This window comes from Melanerpes formicivorus, unplaced genomic scaffold (genome assembly GCF_026170545.1).
Source record: "Melanerpes formicivorus ecotype bairdi unplaced genomic scaffold, bMelFor1.0.p_v2 SCAF_96, whole genome shotgun sequence".
NCBI classification, from domain to species: Eukaryota; Metazoa; Chordata; class Aves; order Piciformes; family Picidae; genus Melanerpes; species Melanerpes formicivorus.
Genome location: NW_027142448.1, coordinates 315,901 through 336,415, shown reverse-complemented (window position 1 = coordinate 336,415; position 20,515 = coordinate 315,901). Strand labels below are relative to the sequence as shown.

General features: G+C 50.3%; 1 protein-coding gene across 1 annotated transcript; it reads right to left on the bottom strand.

Annotated features, from left to right (window-relative positions):
* Positions 1-5,581: 5,581 nt before the first annotated feature.
* Positions 5,582-20,201, bottom strand: LOC137455339 (tapasin-related protein-like). Its single transcript, XM_068166063.1, has 7 exons — positions 20,081-20,201; positions 18,056-18,304; positions 12,952-13,236; positions 11,826-12,167; positions 11,314-11,640; positions 10,422-10,508; positions 5,582-9,697 (listed from the first exon to the last, which is right to left on the bottom strand). Exons 1-7 carry the CDS (start codon positions 20,199-20,201, stop codon positions 9,657-9,659), a joined length of 1,452 nt encoding a protein of 483 aa, XP_068022164.1. The 3' UTR covers positions 5,582-9,656.
* Positions 20,202-20,515: the final 314 nt, after the last annotated feature.

The following is a 20,515-nucleotide window of genomic DNA, read 5'->3' as shown; positions in this document are numbered from 1 at the left end:
ATCTGCCTAATTTCCACCTGTTCACTGTGCCTTACATTTTTTATTCAAGTTTATGATGTATACATTCAAAATTGTTATATTTCTCAGGATTCTTATATTTTAGCTCATTTGGTTATATGCATAGGGAGGGGGGATTGTAGGTAGCTAGGACCCAGAGTTCAGAAGATCTTGCATTGTATGGGAAGATAGGGCCCCTCTCCTGATAGCCAATAGCGTTCAGTTTACGGTGCAAGCAGACAGAAGTGACGTAAACCTCAGTTATATAGTGCTGCATCGTTCACTAATAAACACCATTTGCTGTCCACCACGTGTCTGCGAGCTGATAGACTGAGCGGCCTGGGGTTGGCCGCCGTGCCGTTCCTGAACCAGGTCACCACGCCTACGACAGGCAACAAGTGTTGTGGCAGTTCAGGCTGGGTGCCTCCTGTTGCTGCCACACAAGCTTCATCTCCAGTGTCCCAAGGGTCCAGCCCAGTGGGTGGACACAGGGAGCTGTGTATTTCATACTCATAATATCCTGGGCCCTACAAATCCAGCTGCAAAGTCTTTCTCTTCCTCCTTCTTCCCTCTCTGCTCCCATGGATGATGCTCCCTATCAGGTAACACTGGGGGAGTTATCTCAAGGCCTCTTAGGCCTGGCCAGGCCTAATGCCAGGGGGAGAAGGGGTTGGGGTAGTCACAGACATGGCCAGCTGAGACTAACCTAGCAGTGGGGGGGGGAGAAGAAAGAGCCCTGGGGGTTTTGGGTATACCCCTGGGTGGGGAGAAGGGAAGTGGTGTGAGGATTTTGGGTGTGCTGTAGGGGAGTCCGTGTGCTTTGGGACTCTTCTGTCACTACACTTGCAACTTCTGTACAACACTTGCTGCTTTTCCATTCAAACTTTCCATCACCTCTGCAATCCATTGGTGTGATGAGTGTCATTCTTTTGCCCCTCCCAGGGGCAGGAGAAGATCTGCCTCAAACCAGGACAAGTGTAAAGCTAAACAAGAAGAGGCCCATACAGTACATGCAGGTTTCAAAAGAAAACGAATGCCAATGAATTCAGAAGACTATAACATGGAATGGCAGGAATGAAAACCAAACCCAGTACTCCCAAGTGTGACCTCCCCAGTATCACAGTATCACAGTATAACTTAGGTTGGAAAAGACCTCGAGGATCATCGAGTCCAACCTATCAACACAGACCTCATGACTAGACCTATGGCACCAAGTGCCACATCCAATCCCCTCTTGAACACCTCCAGGGATGGTGACTCAACCACCTCCCTGGGCAACCCGTTCCAATGATGAATGACTTGCTCGGTGAAGAATTTCCTCCTCACCTCGAGTCTAAACCTCCCCTGGCGCAGCTTGAGACTGTGTCCCCTTGTTCTGGTGGTGGTTGCCTGGGAGAAGAGGCCAACCCCTTCAGGGCTACAACCACCTTTCAGGTAGTTGTAGAGGGCAATGAGGTCACCCCTGAGCCTCCTCTTCTCCAGGCTAAACAATCCCAGCTCCCTCAGCCTCTCCTCATAGGGCTTGTGTTCAAGGCCTCTCCCCAGCTTTGTTGCCCTTCTCTGGGCACCTTCAAGTCTCTCAATGTCCTTCTTAAACTGAGGGGCCCAGAACTGGACACAGTACTCAAGGTGCGGCCTAACCAAAGCAGAGTACAGTGATGAGCCTAGGGGGACATTTACTTCCCTGATGCTGCTGGTCACACTATTCCTGATCCAGGGCAGGATGCTGTTTGCCTTGACCACCATAATACATTATGACTGCTTGGCAACTTAGAAATGCAGCCTCTTTCCCCTTTCTTAACTGACCTGTCAACAGACTCAGAAAACTTGCAGTACTCAAAAATGGCACAAATGTGAGAATTTCAGCATTTGTTTGATTAAGGTAGTTTTTAGACTAGACTAGACTAGAATAGAATAGAATAGAATAGAATAGAATAGAATAGAATAGAATAGAATAGAATTAACCAGGTTGGAAAAGACCTTGAAGATCATCAAGTCCAACCTATCACCCAACACCATCTAATCAACTAAATCATGGCACCAAGTGCCTCATTCAGTCTCTTCTTAAACACCTTCAGGGATGGTGACTCCACCACCTCCCTGGGCAGCACATTCCAAGGGCCAATCTATCTGGCAATCTCTTCTCACCTCCAGCCTAAACTTTCCCTGGCACAGCTTGAGACTGTGTCCTCTTGTTCTGGTGCTGGCTGCCTGGGAGAAGAGACCAACCCCCACCTGGATACAACCTCCCTTCAGGGAGGGAGGGAGTAGAGAGCAAGAAGGTCTCCCCTGAGCCTCCTCTTCTCCAGGCTAAGAAACCCCAGCTCCCTCAGCCTCTCCTCACAGGGCTGTGCTCCAGACCCCTCCCCAGCTTTGTTCCCCTTCTCTGGACACCTTCCAGCAACTCAACATCTTTCCTAAACTAAGGGGCTCAGAAATGGACACAGGACTCAAGGTGTGGCCTAACCAGTGCTGAGTAGAGACTCTACAAACACTTGGACTTCCAGGAAGAAGCTCTTGCTGTTTGAGCTGATAAATAATTTCTTGTGCTGCATGTCAAACTGTGTTCTGAAGATCTGGGATGGTACAAACAGTTTTTGCTAGTTGGCATTATCATGGTAAACAGTAAAATGATTTCTTCACTGAAATAAAACAGAGTGCTTCTAGTTTGTTGTCAGCAAAAGTGGCTGCAGTTAGTCTCCTGAAAATTTAAAGGCACAGGAAAAATCAAAATGTAGTGAAATTCAGTAATGCAAATGGCAAGGGCCACATATATGAGTGATGATAGCCAGGGCTTTCAGATTCAGAAATGGATCAAAAATAAAAGAACCTGAGCATACTGACATCTCCTGTGAGTGTGAGGAGGAATTATGAATAGACCAGGATCATAAAGATCTCCCAGGGGAGGAAGTAACTAGAGCAAAAGTAGTGACTTTCAAGTGTTGTACACAATGCAGAGGTAACACCACATGCAGAACTCTTGGTAGCACTGTTCTCATCACCAAACATTAAGAAAGATATTATATGTTTTGAACAGATGGAGAGTAGATCTATCTCTAAAAACACTCAGATATAGATTCTGGCATCACTCAGGAGGCCAAATCACCTTGGATTTTTTTGTCCTTCCTAGTGAAAGGCAAGTAAGGTTCATGGAGGAGAGTGCTGAAGAATGCCTGCCCAAGAGTAAAGCAGTGTACCATAGTTCAGTAGCAATTCAGAGGTCAAAGTTAGAACAACAGTTTCTTACACAGGAGGAAGGAAATCTTGGAACAGCTCTCAGAGAGTATCTGTTACAATTCAACCCTCCATGTAAGCTCATCTGATGCTTTTATCAAGGAATGAGGAGAGAACAAGAGCACAAGAGGAAACAACCTCAAATGGCACAAGGGGAGGTGTAGATTAGGTATTAAGAAACACTTCTGTACTGTAAGTGCTAAGGCATTATGAAAGGCTGCTCAGGGAAGTCACAGTCCCTGGAGGTATTTAAAACAACCACAGACATAGCACCCTGGGACATGGTCTAGTGGGCATGGTGGTGTTGGGTTCACATTGGACATGATGATCTGATAGGCCTTTTCCAACCTCAATGATTCTATGAGTCCATGAACAGGTAAAACAATCTCCTCACTCAATCTTTTCCTACTAACATGTTTAAGATACAATTTCCAGTGGAGAAACATGGAGAGCTCACTCACAAGGGATGGTGCCAGTGAGGAGGATGTCAGCCATGGGGAGGTGAGGACACAAAGGAGAGGCTTTCCAATTGGTCCCTGCCACCCAGTGAGAGATCTTCCTCCGGTTGCCCAGGTGAGCAAAGCACCAGAACCTGCCCAGGAGAGGACCTGAACCAGCAGCACATAGGCAGCAAGGCAAAGCAGCAGAGTTGTGCAAGGCAGGCAGGGCTCAGGAAGGCACAGCACACAGCCAGCCATGAGCAGCATGCTCAGAGCAGAGGAGGACAGCAGAGTGTCTGAGGAGGAGAGGGAGCCCGAGGTGACACTGGCCGGCAGCCTCCCTGGGGGCAGCGAAGAGAGAGCCCAAAGGAGCCGCTTCTCCTGCTCCTCCCGCGCACAGCTCAAGGCCCTGGACGTGGCTGGCAAGATTGAGCGCGGCAAGAAGCAGCGCAGTGCTGCGGCACACTTGCAGCTGCCGGCGCAGCAGAGCTCTCAACTCCACAAGCTCCTGCAAGCAGCCATCTTCCGCAACCACCACAGGGCTGTCCCCAAGAGCCGGCGGGGAGCCTCCCCCTCCAGAAAGAAGACAGCCGGCAGGAGCGAGAGATGCCCTGAGCAAAGAGCTGCACCTGGCCATGCCAGAGCTGCGCTCAAGAGAGCAGAGACCCATGCTGGCAAGGCAAGGGCTGCCGTGTGGGCAAGGCTCCTGCCAAATCCGGCACTATGGGCTAGGGGAGCAATAGAAAAGCTTTGGCAGCCTCAGGTGTGACACTGGGCTTTGTTGGGCCATGAGTTGGGGTAGTGTCTCCTGGCTGGATGAGGGCACACAGCTGGACACAGGCAGAAAGCTCTGCAAAGGGAGAGTGTAAAGAATCAGTGCATTGTTTTGGTTGGAAGAGATCCTTAAGGTCATGGAGTCCAAGCCTTGCAGAGGAGGCTGGCAACCTGCCTGGAGGGCAGCTCTTGCTCCAGCTTGGGTTTGCAGTTGGGCTGGATGCAGCTGAGAGGGGAAGAAGGGGTCTGACCAAAGGGACAGGTTCAGGCTGTGAGCGGTGCTGAGGGTGAAAGTTTCTGGAAGAGCAAAGGTCTCCCAAGGCTCCTTTGGTGCCATTTGCAAAGGGGAACATGGGACAGACAACAAGTGCCCTGCAGTCCAGTTGTGTTTGCCCTTCCTGAAGCAGGACAGGAAAGCAGTTGGGCTCCCCACAGACACCACCCCAGTTCCCACAGCTGCCTGCCCATGCACAGGCCAGTGGCCACTGTCTCCCACATCATCCTTTCCATGGCTCTTGGAGATGCTTTGAGTTCCTGATCCAGCCTGAGCACACTGCCTGCCTCTCTTTCGGGTGGAGAGCACAAGCACAGGCCCTCCCGTGGGATCTCCCCATTGGGCATTCCCCCACTGGACACCCTGGGAAGGCAGGAAAAGCTGCTTCTGACAGTGACTGTTACTCATTTCACCCCACTTTTCCTGGTCATCATTCAGGTTCTCAGCTCCTTCCTTGCAGGGTTTCACAGAAACTCTGGCCATGAAGCACTTTGGCTCAAGCAACAGCTACAAGTCCCTCACCTTTCCACCTTGTTCTACTAGCATGTTTCAGACATGGTTTCCAGTGGAGGCAAAGGGAAAGACGCATTCTTCTCTTTCAGCCTCAGACACAAGACATGGAACAGAAACACATCGCTAAGGCACTGGGAAATGGTCTCAGTGGCAGCACCAACTGCATGCTGCTGATGTAAATGACACTGAAATAAACACTGATACTGTGGGGAATTTATAAACCAGGCAGGAATTCCTTATTGATCATCAGGATACCAAATGCAGCAGTCACCTGCTGTACTCATAGAATCCCTTTGGTTGGAAAAGACCTTTAAGTCATCCAGTCCAGCCATTATGTAACTCTACCAAGCCTGGTGCTAAACCATGTCCTTCAGCACCACATCTCTGTGTCTTTGAAACACAGGGATGAGAGTTCAGCACTGCTCCAAGGAGCCTGTTCCATTGTTTCAAAGTCCTGGTGCAACTGGAGGCCATTTCCCCACTGTGACCATTTGAGGCTGTCCCCTTAAGAAAGGGAATATTGTGGTCGGATGTTTGTAAATGAAAGACGGATTTAAACTAATTTCATTGGTAGATTGGGAGGAAGCACCTTCTGAACTGGGAGTGCAGCAGAGTATCCTGGGCATTCCTGCACTTTTCTAGTCGGTCTTGCTTTTCCCCCTTTGCAGCTCACAGCGTTCTGGGCTTTCGGCCAAGGCTTGACCTTGAAACTGATAAACTGCAAGGCCTGTATTAACGGCTTTCCAATTAACACATAACTGCTTCTAATTTTTTTTCTCTTTTCTCTCTTTCTAACCCTCTCTGGGGAAAGGGGGAGAGAGGGGGGAGCAGAGGTGGGGAACTCCCCCCTCAGCAGAGGAGGGAACCCTCATTTCTGTGTTACTTTGTTGTATATTTCTGTATATATTCTAAATACTGTAAATTCTGTATACATTTCCCTGCGTTTCCCTAAAATGCTTTGTAAATATACAGCACCCACTGCTTTGCTAATTCAACTGTGACTTTTTTTCTTTCCCTTCAACTTTCTTCCCTCTACTCACAGTGGGGGGGTACGGCCTGGCCTTTCCCTTCCAGCCCTCAACACCCACCTTGCTCCTACTTTTTTCAGGTAGTTGTAGGGCATTTGAATTATTTGCAGTATATTAGGACAATCAAAAGCTTAAAAGAGAATCTCAGAGGTGAAAATCTGAACAGAAACCAAGGGTAAGCTGTCTGCCAATGGCTTATTTCTCTCTTTTCCAGGTGTTGAGGTGTGTGGCACCAGGTCACATGGTAAGAGAAACAAATAGAGGAGCACCTGTATTTAAGTTTGACCTGTAATGAGGTGTAGTAAAGAACTGCACAGGAATCTCTCTCTTCAAAGGGAAGCACAATCTGTGTCTGCTTAATCATAAAGTATTTTTCCTAGCTATGGGGCAAGTCTGGAGTGGAGGAGGGGAGGATGGATGCTGACACTGAGGCCTGCAAAGTCCAGGCTGTGTGGGATGAAGAGTTTATTAATTATGAAAATTAATTTAGTAATTAATGAAACATTAATAATAACCCATTAATCACTATCTTCTGTACATACTCTAGTGCACGATTGTGAAATATGTCCCATAACCGGGTTAATATGTACAATTTGAGCACAATTAGAATATTTACAGAATTAATGCCAATTAAAGGAACAAAGGGTGCAATTCTGCCGCTTGTCCACCAGATGGCGATTCGACAAGACGCTGGCCGCTTAACTATATACAGAGGAATTCCAGCCGAGGCTTAAGTTAGCGGATGTCATGCCACTACCGGAAAGGTCGTTGTAGCCAGGAGGGGGTTGGTCTCTTCTCCCAGGCAACCAGCACGAGAACAAGAGGACACAGTCAAGCTGTGCCAGGGAAGTTTAGGCTCGAGGTGAGGAGAAAGTTGTTCAGAGAGAGAGTTGTTAGCCAATGGAATGTGCTGCCCAGGGAGATGGTGGAGTCACCATCCCTGGAGGTGTTCAAGAGGGGACTGGACGTGGCACTTGGTGCCATGGTTTAGTAGTCATGAGGTCTCCAACTGCTGCTGTAGGATTAAATTCCAGATGTCTGGCTGCTGCTTCTCCTGCTGCAGACTGACCCAGGTGCCTCTGTTCCCCCGTGCAAACAATACAGCAAGAAGGGCAACAGCATGGCCCTCCCACAAATGCACTTCCCTGGCTGAGTGTCAGTACAGGTTATTGGAGATCACAAATACCTCCACTCATAGTCCCCTTATCCCTAAGGGTTGTGCTAATACTAATGCAAGACCTAAACCTAACTAACACCAATGCTAAAACCTTAACCCTAAGATCCTAACCTGAAAGACTCTAACGCTAAACTCTAGTTCTACCCGTCTCTAAGCATAAACCTAACCCCTAAACCAAATCCTAATCCAAAACCATGACCCTAACTCAAACACCAAATGCCTTACCCTAACCCTATCATAATGACCCTAAGCTTAGCACTAACTGTAATCCCAACCCCAACATTAACCATAACACCAACCCTAACCTATATCTCTAAGTCTAACCCTTAGCCTAAACCTAAACTTTAATCCTAGCCCTAACCCTAACCACTGACTAACCCTAACTCTACTCCTTAACCCCTAACCCATTTCTGAAATGCTTAGTTTTCACAACTAGAAGCTCAACTCCTTAGTCACACTGTCTGGGTAATGCTGTCCTCCTGTGACTGTCACTGCAATATTCCACAGTTTCCTCTTTTTCTTGGGTTGTAAATGTTTGGGTTTTTCCCCAGGGACAGCAAGCCTGGCATCAAAGCATCGTGAGCAGCACATCTGCCCAACTTTTACAGCAGATAGAAACATTTCAATGAACAACCAAAGATGACATCATGTTGCACTTGGAAGCAGAGACAGGAAATCTTCAGCTTGTTTCCAGCGGGAGGGAAGAAGTTGCAAGCAGCAAGCATCCAGCACTCAGCATGGATGTGGTGGTTTTAGGCTGTGCCTTTAAAATTTAGCTGCAGGCTTTGAGCAGAAAAGTAGAAAAACATAAATAGATCACTGTTGGGTGTAGAAAGGAAAACAAAAGATTCTTCTAAACAAATTCAAGTTCTTCACAGAGAGAGTTGTTGGCCACTGGAATGTGCTCCAGGGAGGTGGTGGAGTCGCTGTCCTTGAAGGTGTTCAAGAGGGGATTGAATGTGGCACTTGGAGCCATGGTTTAGTTAGTCCTGAGGTGTTAGGTGACAGGTTGGACTTGATGATCTTTGAGGTCTTTTCCAACCTTATTGAGTCTATGATTCTATGAATATCTGGAATAAGAGGAGCTGTACCATAACAATTCTTCCTTTTTCTCTTCTCTTCTGATCTTGGCTGGTGTTGCTTTGCTCTGAGAGATAACCTGCTTCTGGCTGGCCTTGGATAAGTCTAACCCACTGCTTTTCTCTCTCTGCTCCTCTCTCTCTCTCTGGGACAGGGGGCTTTGGGGAGGGGAGGGCAGCAGAATGGCTTCCCTGGTTTTTTTTAACCAGGGGGGTTTGTTTTGTTTGCTGTTTGTAAATGTCTGTATACTATTGTAACTCCTGTATGTTTTGTACACATTCATTGCAGTCCATTGCAGAGTGTAGTTTGTGCTTGTCAGTACAGCTTCCTTTGCTACTAACTGAGTTGGTCTGGCTGAAGGTTACTGCTGGGGGGAAATTTCATCCCAGCACAATGGACCACCACCTCAGAGTGGTTCATGGCATCAGAGAGCTGCTCAGGGGCAGTCCTTCAGGTTTCAAGTCTGACACCACCACCATTCACAGCTGGACCATCAGAAAACTCAGATAACCCCATCCCTAGCCTTGTCTAGGCAACAAAACAGACTAGGCAAAAATACAAGAATGTCCTAACCTGCAATGGATCCTATGCATTTTCAAACCCAGCCTTTCACAGCACTTTCATGTCTTTCAGTTCTTCAGTTGCTAAGGATCCTGAGGAAGGAAAGAAGCTGCAGGACAGGAGGGAAGTGTTGTGTTTTGAAGGGGAAGAAATGACCTCAAGTTGCACCAGGGGAGGTTTAGGTTGGATATTAGAAGAAACTTCTTCATTGAAAGGGTTTTCAAACGCTGGACTCCCCAGGAAGGTGGAGTCCCCATCCCTGGAGGTGTTCAAGAGGGGATTGGATGTGGCACTTGGTGCCATGGTCTAGTCATGAGGTCTGTGGTGACAGGTTGGACTCGATGATCTCTGAGGTCTCTTCCAACCTTGGTGATTCTGTGATTCTGTGGTTGAATCCCCATCCCTGAAAGTGTTTAGAAGAGGCAGAGATGTGGTGCAGAGGGACATGGCACTAGACTTGGTAGAGGTAGATAATGGTTGGACTCAGTGATCTTGGAGGTCTTTCAAGAATAAAATGGATCTATAAATCTAAGGGACAGGAGACAAAGAACTGCAGGTGGGTTTGGCAAGGGTTTCCTCTATTTTGAATTCCTTAGAAGTTGCTCAGACTTTGGTTTAGCTGAAAAGGAGAGTGGGGAAAAAAAAACACAAAACAAGGAGAAGTAAGATGCAGGAATGCTGGAGTGGTGTAAAACATCATCTCATGCTGCCTTGCTCTAGCAATGAATCTCCAACTCATCCACTCCCCACCTCTCCCTCCAGGATCCTGGAATATCCTGACTTCCATCTCTCCTCAGTGGGGTTGCAGAGAGGAGGAGGCTTAGGAAAGATGTTGAGTTGCTGGAAGGTGTCCAAAGAAAGGCAACAAAGTTGGGGAGAGTTCTGGAGCACAGCCCTGTGAGGAGAGGCTGAGGGAGCTGGGGTTGCTTAGCCTGGAGAAGAGGAGGCTCAGGGGAGACTTTACTGCTGTCTACAACTACCCGAAGGGAGGTTGTAGCCAGGTGGGGGTTGGTCTCTTCTCCCAGGCAACCAGCACCAGGAGGACACAGTCTCAAGCTGCATCAGGGGAAGTTTAGGCTGGATGCTAGGAAGAAGTTCTTCCCAGCAAGAGAGATTGGCCATTGGAATGTGCTGCCCAGGGAGGTGGTGGAGTCACCATCCCTGGAGGTGTTTAGGAAGAGACTGGATGGGGTGTTTGGTGCCATGGTTTAGTTGATCAGATGGTGTTGGGTGCTAGGTTGGACTTGATGATCTCAAAGGTCTCTTCCAACCTGGTTCATTCTATTCTATTCAATTCCCACATCTCTCCCACAAGGGATGTGCTCAGTATTTTAAACCCCTACCTGCTCTTCTCCTGAGCACAACAAAGACCACGATGAAAATGACTGTAGCAATGAAACACCCCAACAGGTTTTCTGGTCCTGTTTTGTCTGCAGAGGAAGAGGAGGATGAGAGATGTTAGCCTGGCTGGAGTGCTGTACAGACAGCAAATTGTCATATCAGCTTCCCCAGCAATTAATCATGTGCATGCTCCTATCAGGTACACAGATGTGACACAAAACTCAGGCTCAGAGCCAGTTTTGCTGGACTAGATTGATGTGTATGCACTTCCTAAACTGCAGTATGTCTTGCTTTTCCCTGCTGGGAAAGGACAGGACACAGGAGCAATCTACCAACAGCAAGGAGAGTGAGAACTGGAAAGCTGGAAGAGTGAGGCTGCAAAGCTGCCCAGCAGAGAAAGACATGGCGGTGTTGACTGACAGTTGGCTGAACAACGTGTGCCCAGGTGGCCAAGAAGGCCAACAGCATTCTGGCCTGTACCAGGAACAGTGTGGCCAGAGGACCAGGGACTCAGCACTGCTGAGGCCACACCTTCAGTACTGGATTCATTACTGAACATTGAGGCGCTGGAATGGTTCCAGAGATGGGCAATGAAGCTCAAGGGTCTGGAGAAAAGGTCTTGTGAGGAGTGACTGAGTGGTTTAGTCCAGAGAAAAGGAGGCTGAGAGAAGACCTTCTCTCTACAATTCTCTGAAAGGAGGTTGTATCCAGGCAGATGTTGGTCTGTTCTCCAAAGTACCAATTGGTAAGACAAGAGGAAAGAGCCTCAAGAAGAAAAGCAGGGAGAAAAGGGCAAGAGTGGTGTGACTCAGAGGTTTCGACCTCTGGGGTGCTTAGATGAGGTGGGAGGATGTCTGGGCTGGATAAGAACTTGCCTCTGTCCCTGACACCTACCTGGTGCCTTAAGATGGCTGCTCACAGAGATAGGCTTTGCCAGAGCCATGTGTGAAACGTGGCAGCTGTAAGTGGCTGGTGCCTGTGCTGTGTCTGAGCTGATGCTGAGGTAAGAGGTGATGCTGTAGGTGCCATCTTGGTTTCGTCGGTGGCTGGAGAGACCTGTGTTTGACAGAGGGACTTCCACATCAGCATTTTCAGGAGTCTTCTGTGTCCATCTCACTGAGACATCCAGGGGGTAATAGCCATCAATGATGCAGCTCAGAGTAGCTGTCACATCTCTGTCAAATGACACCACTGCTGGAATGACATGGACTCTTGGAGGCCCTGTGGGAGATAAACAGGGAATTGACTTACTGTTAGCAGGGTACAAAAATCCCTGTCCACAAGGGACAGAAGAGGATCTGCCTGTGATGATGAGTGTTGGGAGCAATGGGTAAGTGTGGAAGGCAAAGTTTCAGTGCCTGGGAAAATGGGACTCCTGTGGCCCCCCAGGCATTTCGCTTCCTCACCGACCACTTGCAGCTGGATGACGTGCTGGGCCTGGTGCAGCAGGGTGGACACAGAGCAGATGTACATCCCTTCATCTCCCACGCTCGCTTCTCGGAGGCTAAGCGATGCATTGCCACTCCCCAGCAGCTCCACCACATCCACATGGACTTTTGGCTGCGCTGTTGGACCTGGGCTCCCTACCTGGTACCAGAAAAGGCTTTGTCCACTGCCTCGGTGCTGCTTCCTCCACCCCAGGGAGGACAGTGAGGAGCTGGGAGCCAAGGCAAAGCGGCAGTCGAGGGTGACTGAGCTGCCAAGACCCACATGCAGGGAAGTGCTTTGTGACGAGGACTGGAACTCAACTAGAAACAGAAAGTCAGGCAGGCAGAGAGTTAGACTGATGTGGTTAGAGAAGGCATCCTCCTGGGGAAGGGCAGGCAGTGGACTCCACACCTGAATAGGGAAGGGAGGAAGGAAGCACAGGCACCAGGGGCCATGTGGAGTAAGAGCTGGAGGAAGCCAGCCCAGGGGGGTTAGGGAGACAAGGGGACACCCAGTACATGCCATGATCTTGAAGGTGCTTGTCATCTGCAGGGACTGGGACATAGGAAACTCTGAGAGAAGGGAACTGGCAGTGTTTAATCTGGAGGAAAGAGGGCTGAAGGGAGATCTCCTCACTCTCTACAACTCCCTGAAAGGAGGCTGGAGGCAGGTGGGTGTTAGCCTCTTCTCTCTAGTTACAGTGATGGGATGAGAGGAAATTGCCTCAAGATGGACAAGGGAAGATTTAGGTTGGGTATTAGGTGAAACTTCTTCACTGACAGGATTCTCAAACACTGGAAGAGGCTGCCCAGGGAGGAGGTTGAATCCCCATCTCTGGAAGTGTTTAAGAGGCAGAGATGTGGTGCTGAGGGACACGGTTGAGCACCAAACTTGTCAGAGTCAGATCATGGTTAGGCTCAGTGATCTTAGGCTTTTCCCAGCAGAAACAATTTTCTGATTCTAAGGTAGGGTGGCTGGCAATCTGTATAACTCCTTTTTCCCTGGGCACCAGCTCCAGGTAGCCCTCAGGTCCTGGTATGAGATGGGGCATGGAACTCTTTAGGAGGCAGGTTCCCCTCATGTCTCTTGGCACTCAGGCATCACCTGTGGTCAGCACTGTCCCCTCCTTGCTCACAGGAATCCTCAACACTGGGTGCAGTGCTGCATGGTGCTCCTTATCCTCCTGTGGGCTGTCACAGTGAGGTCCTCTGAGTACCAGGGCAATGCTGATTGTGCCAGAGAGTTGCATGGTGGCCATGAACCAGGAGGTATGGCAGGTTCCTTCAGCAGCCTGCTGGGAGCTGTATGGGGAGATCTCGCAGTTCACCTCCTCCCCATCACAGTCTGCATGCAGCAGGGACTCTGCATGTGGGATGGACACTGACTGGACTGTGGAGATAGAAGAAAAGGTTGGACCATCTGAATGCTTTGGGGGCAAAAAGTACAAGATAATGAGACATATATTTTGGAGAAGCACTGTAGGGCTGAGTCAGAGCCCAGAAATGCCAGGTTCAGCTTCTTCAAGGATCAGTGCTGGGCCCTGTGCTCTTTAACATCTTTATTGATGATCTGGATGAGGGCATTGAGTCCATCATCAGTAAGTTTGCAGATGACACCAAGCTGGGGGCAGGAGTTGATCTGCTGGAGGGTAGAGAGGCTCTGCAGAGGGACCTGGACAGGCTGGACAGATGGGCAGAGTCCAAGGGCATGAGATTGAACACATCCAAGTGCCAGGTGCTGCACATTGGCCACAGCAACCCCATGCAGTGCTACAGGCTGGGGTCAGAGTGGCTGAGAGAGGCCAGGCAGAGAGGGACCTGGGGGTACTGGTCGATGGTAGGCTGAACATGAGCCAGCAGTGTGCCCAGGCAGCCAAGAGGGCCAATGGCATCCTGGCCTGCATCAGGAACAGTGTGGCCAGCAGGAGCAGGGAGGTCATTCTGCCCTGTGCTCAGCACTGGTTAGGCCACACCTTGAGTCCTGTGTCCAGTTCTGGGCCCCTCAGTTTAGGAAGGAGGTTGAGATGCTGGAGCGAGTCCAGAGAAGAGCAACAAAGTTGATGAGGGGTTTGGAACACAGCCCTGTGAGGAGAGGCTGAGGGAGCTGGGGTTGCTTAGCCTGGAGAAGAGGAGACTCAGGGGTGACCTCATTGCTCTCTACAACTACCTGAAGGGAGGTTGTAGACAGGCAGAGGTTGGTCTCTTCTCCCAGGCACCCAGTACCAGAACAAGAGGACACAGTCTCAGGCTGTGCCAAGGGAGGTTTAGGTTGGATGTTAGGTAGAAGTTCTACACAGAGAGAGTGATTGCCCATTGGAATGGGCTGCCTGGGGAGGTGGTGGAGTCACCGTCATTGGAGGTGCTCAGGAGGAGACTTGATGGGGTGCTTGGTGGCATGGGTTAGTTGTTTAGGTGGTGTTGGGTGATAGGTTGGAATTGATGATCTCTGATGTCTTTTCCTTCCAGCAACTCAACATCTTTCCTAAACTGAGCCCACAACTGGACACAGGACTCAAGGTGTGGCCTAACCAGTGCTAAGCACAGGGCACAATGACTTCCCTGCTCCTGCTGGCCACACTCTTCCTGCTCCAGGCCAGGATGCCATTGGCCTTCTTGGCCACCTGGGCACACTGCAGGTCATGTTTAGCCTACTATCAACCAGTACCCCTTGTGCACCTGATGGCTTCTTTGGGATGTGGCCAGGTACTACAGCAGACAGGCTGTTTGGGCACCTGGTGTTGGGCCTACAGTACCAACAGTTGGAGTATCTATTAAGAGAGAAATGCAGCTGTCCCTGGTCCCTCTAATCTCTGAGGACCAGCTAGAATGCAAGGCGATTCATCTCTTACCAAATTTATTCTTCCTTCAGTATGAAAAGCTTCCTGTCTTAAAACATCTCAGAGCCTCCAATAAACTTGTATGGAAGCACAGGCTCAGGCCTTTGCTTGACTGTGCATGAAGAGGCTGGACCGCAGACAAGACAAGTGAAGAAGGAGAGCCAAGATAGAATAGAATAGAATAGAATAGAATAGAATAGAATAGAATAGAATAGAATAGAATAGAATAGAATAGAATAGAATAGACCAGACCAGGTTGGAAGAGACCTTCAAGATCATCGCGTCCAACCTATCATCCAACACCACCTAATCAACTAACCCATGGCACCAAGCACCCTGTCAAGTCTCCTCCTGAACACCTCCAGTGACGGCGACTCCACCACCTCCCCAGGCAGCACATTCCAATGGACAATCACTCTCTCTGCGTAAAACTTCCTCCTGACCTCCAGCCTGAACTTCCCCTGGTGCAGCCTGAGACTGTGTCCTCTTGTTCTGGTGCTGGCTGCCTGGGAGAAGAGACCAACCTCTGACTGTTTACAACCCCCCTTCAGGTAGTTGTAGACAGCAATAAGGTCACCCCTGAGTCTCCTCCTCTCCAGGCTAAGCAGCCCCAGCTCCCTCAGTCTCTCCTCACAGGGCTGTGTTCCAAGCCCCTCATCAACTTTGTTGCCCTTCTCTGGACTCGTTCCAGCAACTCAACCTCCTTCCTAAACTGAGGGGCCCAGAACTGGACACAGTACTCGAGGTGTGGCCTAACCAGTGCAGTGTACAGGGGCAGAATGACCTCCCTGCTCCTGCTGGCCACACTGTTCTTAATGCAGGCCAGGATGCCATTGGCCTTCTTGGCTGCCTGGGCACACTGCAGGCTCATGTTCAGCCTACCATCAACCAGTACCCCCAGGTCCCTCTCTGCCTGGCTGCTCTCAGCCACTCTGACCCCAGCCTGTAGCACTGCCTGGGGTTGTTGTGGCCAATGTGTAGAACCTGGCACTTCGATGTGTTCAATCTCCTGCCCTTGGACTCTGCCCATCTGTCCAGCTTGTCGAGGTCTCTCTGCAAAGCCTCTCCTACCCTCTAGCAGATCAACTCCTGTACCCAGCTTGGTGTCATCAGCAAATTTACTGATGATAGACTCAACGCCCTCATCCAGATCATCAATAAAGATGTTAAAGAGGATGGGGCCCAGCACTGATCCCTGGGGGACTGCACTACTGACTGGCCGCCAGCTGGATGTGGCACCATTCACCACCACTTTCTGGGTTCGGCCATCCAGCCAGTTCCTAACCCAGCTCAGAGTGCTGCTGTCCAAGCCATGGGCTGACAGCTTGGCCAGGAGTTTGCTATGGGGGACGGTGTCAAAGGCCTTGCTGAGGTCCAGGTAAACTACATCCACAGGCCTCCCCACATCCACCAGGCAGTCACCTGATCATAGAAGGAGATCAGGTTGGTCAGGCAGGACCTGCCCTTCCTAAATCCATGCTGGCTGAGCCTGATCCCTTGGCCATCCTCTAAGTGCTGTGTTATTGCACTCAGGATGACCTGTTCCATGATCTTGCCTGGCACTGAGGTCAGGCTGACAGGCCTGTAATTCCCTGGCTCATGCAACCGGCCCTTCTTGTGGTTGGGCACCACGTTGGCCAGCTTCCAGTCCTCTGGGACCTCTCCAGTGAGCCAGGACTGCTGAAAAATGATGGAGAGCGGCTTGGCCAGCTCATCTGACAGCTCCCTCAGCACCCTAGGATGGATCCCATCTCGTCCCATGGACCTGTGGGGATCCAGGCGGCTGAGCAGATCACCAACTACCCCATTTTGGAACAGTGGAAAACTATGCTGCTCCCTGGCTCCTTCTGCCAGCTCTGGAGGCCAGCTGTCTGGAAGACATTCTGTCCTGCTAGTAAAAATTGAGGCAAAGAAGGTGTTAAGTATCTCTGCCTTTTCCTCATCCCTTATCACAATGTTCCCCTCCGTGTCCACCAAGGAGTGGAGGTTGTCTCTGCCCTTCCTCTTGCTATTAATGTATTTATAGAAGGACTTTTTGTTGTCCTTCACAGTAGAGGCCAGACTAAGCTCCAAATGCGCTTTTGCCTCCCTAATTTTCTTCCTGCAAGACCTAGCAACATCCTTAAATTTTTCACGGGTTGCCTCCCCTCTCTTCCAAAGGTGATACACCCTCTTTTTTTCCCTCAGTTCCATTAAAAGTTCTTTAACCATCCAGGCTGGCCGTCTGCCCCGGCGGCTCACCTTCCGGCACATTGGCACAGCCTGTCCCTGAGCCTTCAACAATTCTTCCTTGAAGTAGGACCAGCTCTCCTGGACCCCTTTGTTTTTAAGGGCTTTATCCCAAGGAACCCTCTGAATTAGTTCCTTGAGTAGCCTGAAGTCCGCCCTCATGAAATCCAGAGTGGAGGTCTTCTTGCTGCCTCTCTTGGCTTGACCAAATAATGAGAATTCAATTATCTCGTGGTCACTGGCCCCTAAGCACCCTCCGACCACCACATCCCCACCAGCCCTTCCCTATTGGTGAAGAGGAGGTCAAGTATAGCCTTGCCCCTGGTAGGCTCTCGCAGCACCTGGGATAAGAAGCTGTCCTCCATGCATTCTAAGAACCTCCTAGATTGCCACTTCTCTGTACACATCCAACCTTCTGAGCAGGAAAGCTCTGCCTCATGCCCACTTACCATGATCATAGAATCACAGAATCATAGAATCAGCAAGGTTGGAAAAGACCTCAAAGATCATCAAGTCCAACCTGTCAGCCAACACCTCAGGACTACTAAACCATGGCGCCAAGTGCTACATGCAATCCCCTCTTGAACACCTCCAGGGATGGTGACTCCACCACCTCCCTGGGCAGCTCCTTCCTCTCTCTCTGAAGAACTTTCTTCTCACCTCCAGCCTGAACTTCCCCTGGCACAGCTTGAGACTGTGTCCTCTGGTTCTGGTGCTGGTTGCCTGGGAGAAGAGACCAACCTCCTCCTGGCTACAAGCTCCTGCCCAGATGAGTGAAGATGTGCACGCTCTTCACACGTGCACTAACACTATAGAGTGCAACAGCTCCTACATTGCTTTTGGAAAAGCATTTCCCAAGAGAGAGGCAATCAAGCAGGGCCCCAGTAGGAGAGAGGTTCCTCCACAGGGTTTGCTAACAGCTTCCACAAATTTCCGTTCTTGAAGTTCCAGTTGCTGAATCCCAGGAATCATGCATGACAGGTTGGACTTGCTGATCTTTGAGGTCTCTTCCAACCTTGGTGATGCTGTGAAAGTTCAGTGGCCATTCAAAAACTAGTTGCCTAAACTCAAAAGAAAAAACTTGTGGACATGTAATGGTCAAAGCCCTGGTGGCAGCTTTCCCAGAGCAGCTCTCCCACTTACCTGAGGCTTCAAAGACAACGGAAGACGGGGAGCCGGAATCTTCCAGCGGGACTTTGTACTCGGTTACATCATCCAAGTTTCCTTCATCTCTGACGCTGATGCCCCTCAGCACCAAGGTAGCAGAATGCTCAGAGGATGAGCTGCGAAAGGCAGGGTGTAAGCCTCTCACATCTTCTCCCACATAGGAGCAGGGCAGAATGATATCCACTCTGCGAAACGGAGGCACTGGTGTGGGAGATTCAACTGCCCCTGTAGGGAGGGAGAATAACTGGTTGGATGCATGAACCTCACTGCAAACAGAGAAGAGCAGGTGACTCTAATTGTAGCCTTCCCGTATCTGAAGCGGGCCTACAAGAAGGCTGGGGAGGGACTGCTCAGGATCTCAGGGAGTGATAGGACTAGGGGGAATGGAATGAAGCTGGAGGTGGGGAGATTCAGGCTGGAGGTGAGGAGGAAGTTCTTCCCCATGACAGTGGTGAAGCCCTGGAATGGGTTGTCCAGGGAGGTGGTTGAGGCCCCAGCCCTAGAGGTGTTCAAGCCCAGGCTGGCTGAGGCTGTGGCCAGGCTGATCCAGTGTGGGGTGTCCCTGCCCATGGCAGGGGGGTTGGAACTAGATGATCCTTGTGGTCCCTTCCAAACCTGACTGATACTATGATACTATGACTCTCTCTGGGATGAGAAATCATAGAATCATGGAACTGCTGCAACTGGAAAAGACCTTTAAGATAATCAAGCCAAACCACTCTTTAAATCTACCAAGTCTGGTGCTAACCCATGTCCCTCAGCACCTCATCTTTGAGATACCTCCAGGGATGGGGATTGAACCACCTCCCAGGGGAACCTGCTCCAGCCTTAAAGAATCCTTTCAGTGAAGAAGCGTCTTCTCCTAGCCAACCTAAACCTCCCCTGGTGCAACTTGAAGCCATTTCCACTTGTACTGAAATGGGAAGTGTGGGGACAGTTCTCTAACAGGCAGCTTTCCAGCCACTTTCTTAAGCCTGGAGCATTCACAGAATCAGAGATTGGTAGGGGTTAGCAGGTACCTCCAGAGATCATCTTGTCCAACCTCTCTGCTACTGCAGGTTCACCTAGAGCATGTTGTACAGGAACATGTCCAGGTGGGGTTTGACATTCTCCAGAGGAGTGCCTGAGTTGAGAGTCTGTTTTGACTGTACTGGTACTTGCTGAGTGATCTCCCAGCCCTTATCTCAACCCATGAACCTTTCATTATATTTTCTCTCCCCTGTCCAGCTGAAGATGGGGAGTGACAGGGCTTCTCTGCTGGGCACCTTGCATCCAGCCAGTGGTAAGCCACCACAAGATGTTAAAATTCTCTTGGTTGTCATAGCAATTTCAGTTGTCAAAGTCTGAGCTGACACCCCCTCAAATCTTTTTGGTTACTGCACTTGAACACTCTTCATTCAGGCTGGGAAAGGGAAAGCAGGAGCTGCATACTCTACTTTTCATACACTTACACTTTCACCAGTTTTTGCTGTTCTTCCCTGTTTCTTAATAGTCCTGGCTGTGTGAAAGATGGAAGGAATGGATACTGACTTACTCCACAGAGCTTTCTTTAACACACAAAAAATTACACATGCATTTCTGCCAGGGTCCTGGACCTAATTTCAGTTTCACTCCTGTGCATCAGAACCCAGCACTTGGCCTTGCTGAATATCATACAGTTGGCATCAAGTGCCCATCAACCCCTCCTGTCCAGGTCCTTCTGTAGAGCCTTCCTACCCTCAAGCAGGTCCACACTCCCTCCCAGCTTAGTGTCATCTGCACATTTATTGAGGGTGTCCTGATCCTCTCATCCAGATTATTGATAGAAATATTAAAGAGAACATAGCTGCCACCTTGGGACTATGCCAGCCCAGCTGGCAGGGGGCCTCTCTAGCCAGGCCTCTTCTGGCATTAACCTTTAGAAGCTTGTTTGTCACAGGGAGACCCCAGTTTTCACGGAATAGGGTAGAGAGGCATGAGCCCAGGAGCCCCGGCCAGAGTCCCGGTCACTCTGCCGCTCACCTGCTGCCAAAGCCAGCCGGGTCCCGCACAGCACCAGCGTCCCGCACAGCACCAGCGTCCCGCACAGCACCAGCGTCCCGCACAGCGCCAGGGTCCCACAGCGCAGCAGCCCCTCGGCCATCCGGCCCCGCAGCGCAGCAGCCACCAAGCCAGCGAGTGCTGCCGGGAAGCGAGCCCTGCCGCGGCCGGCTCGGGGAGCGGAGCTGCACTTGCTTTCACTTTCGCTTTGACGGAGGACAAGAGGGGAATACCAGAGCCCAAGCACTAAACGAGTTAACTCCTGCTGTACCACGCACGGGAAGCCTGAGGCAGCAGGGAAGTGGGGCACGTTCTGGACCCTCCCCAAACCCGCCGGTGGGCTGCCTTTGTCAGGTCCCTCTTTAAGGCAGCGTGAGAGAGAACAGCCTCGAGTTGCAGCAGGGATGTTACTGGTTG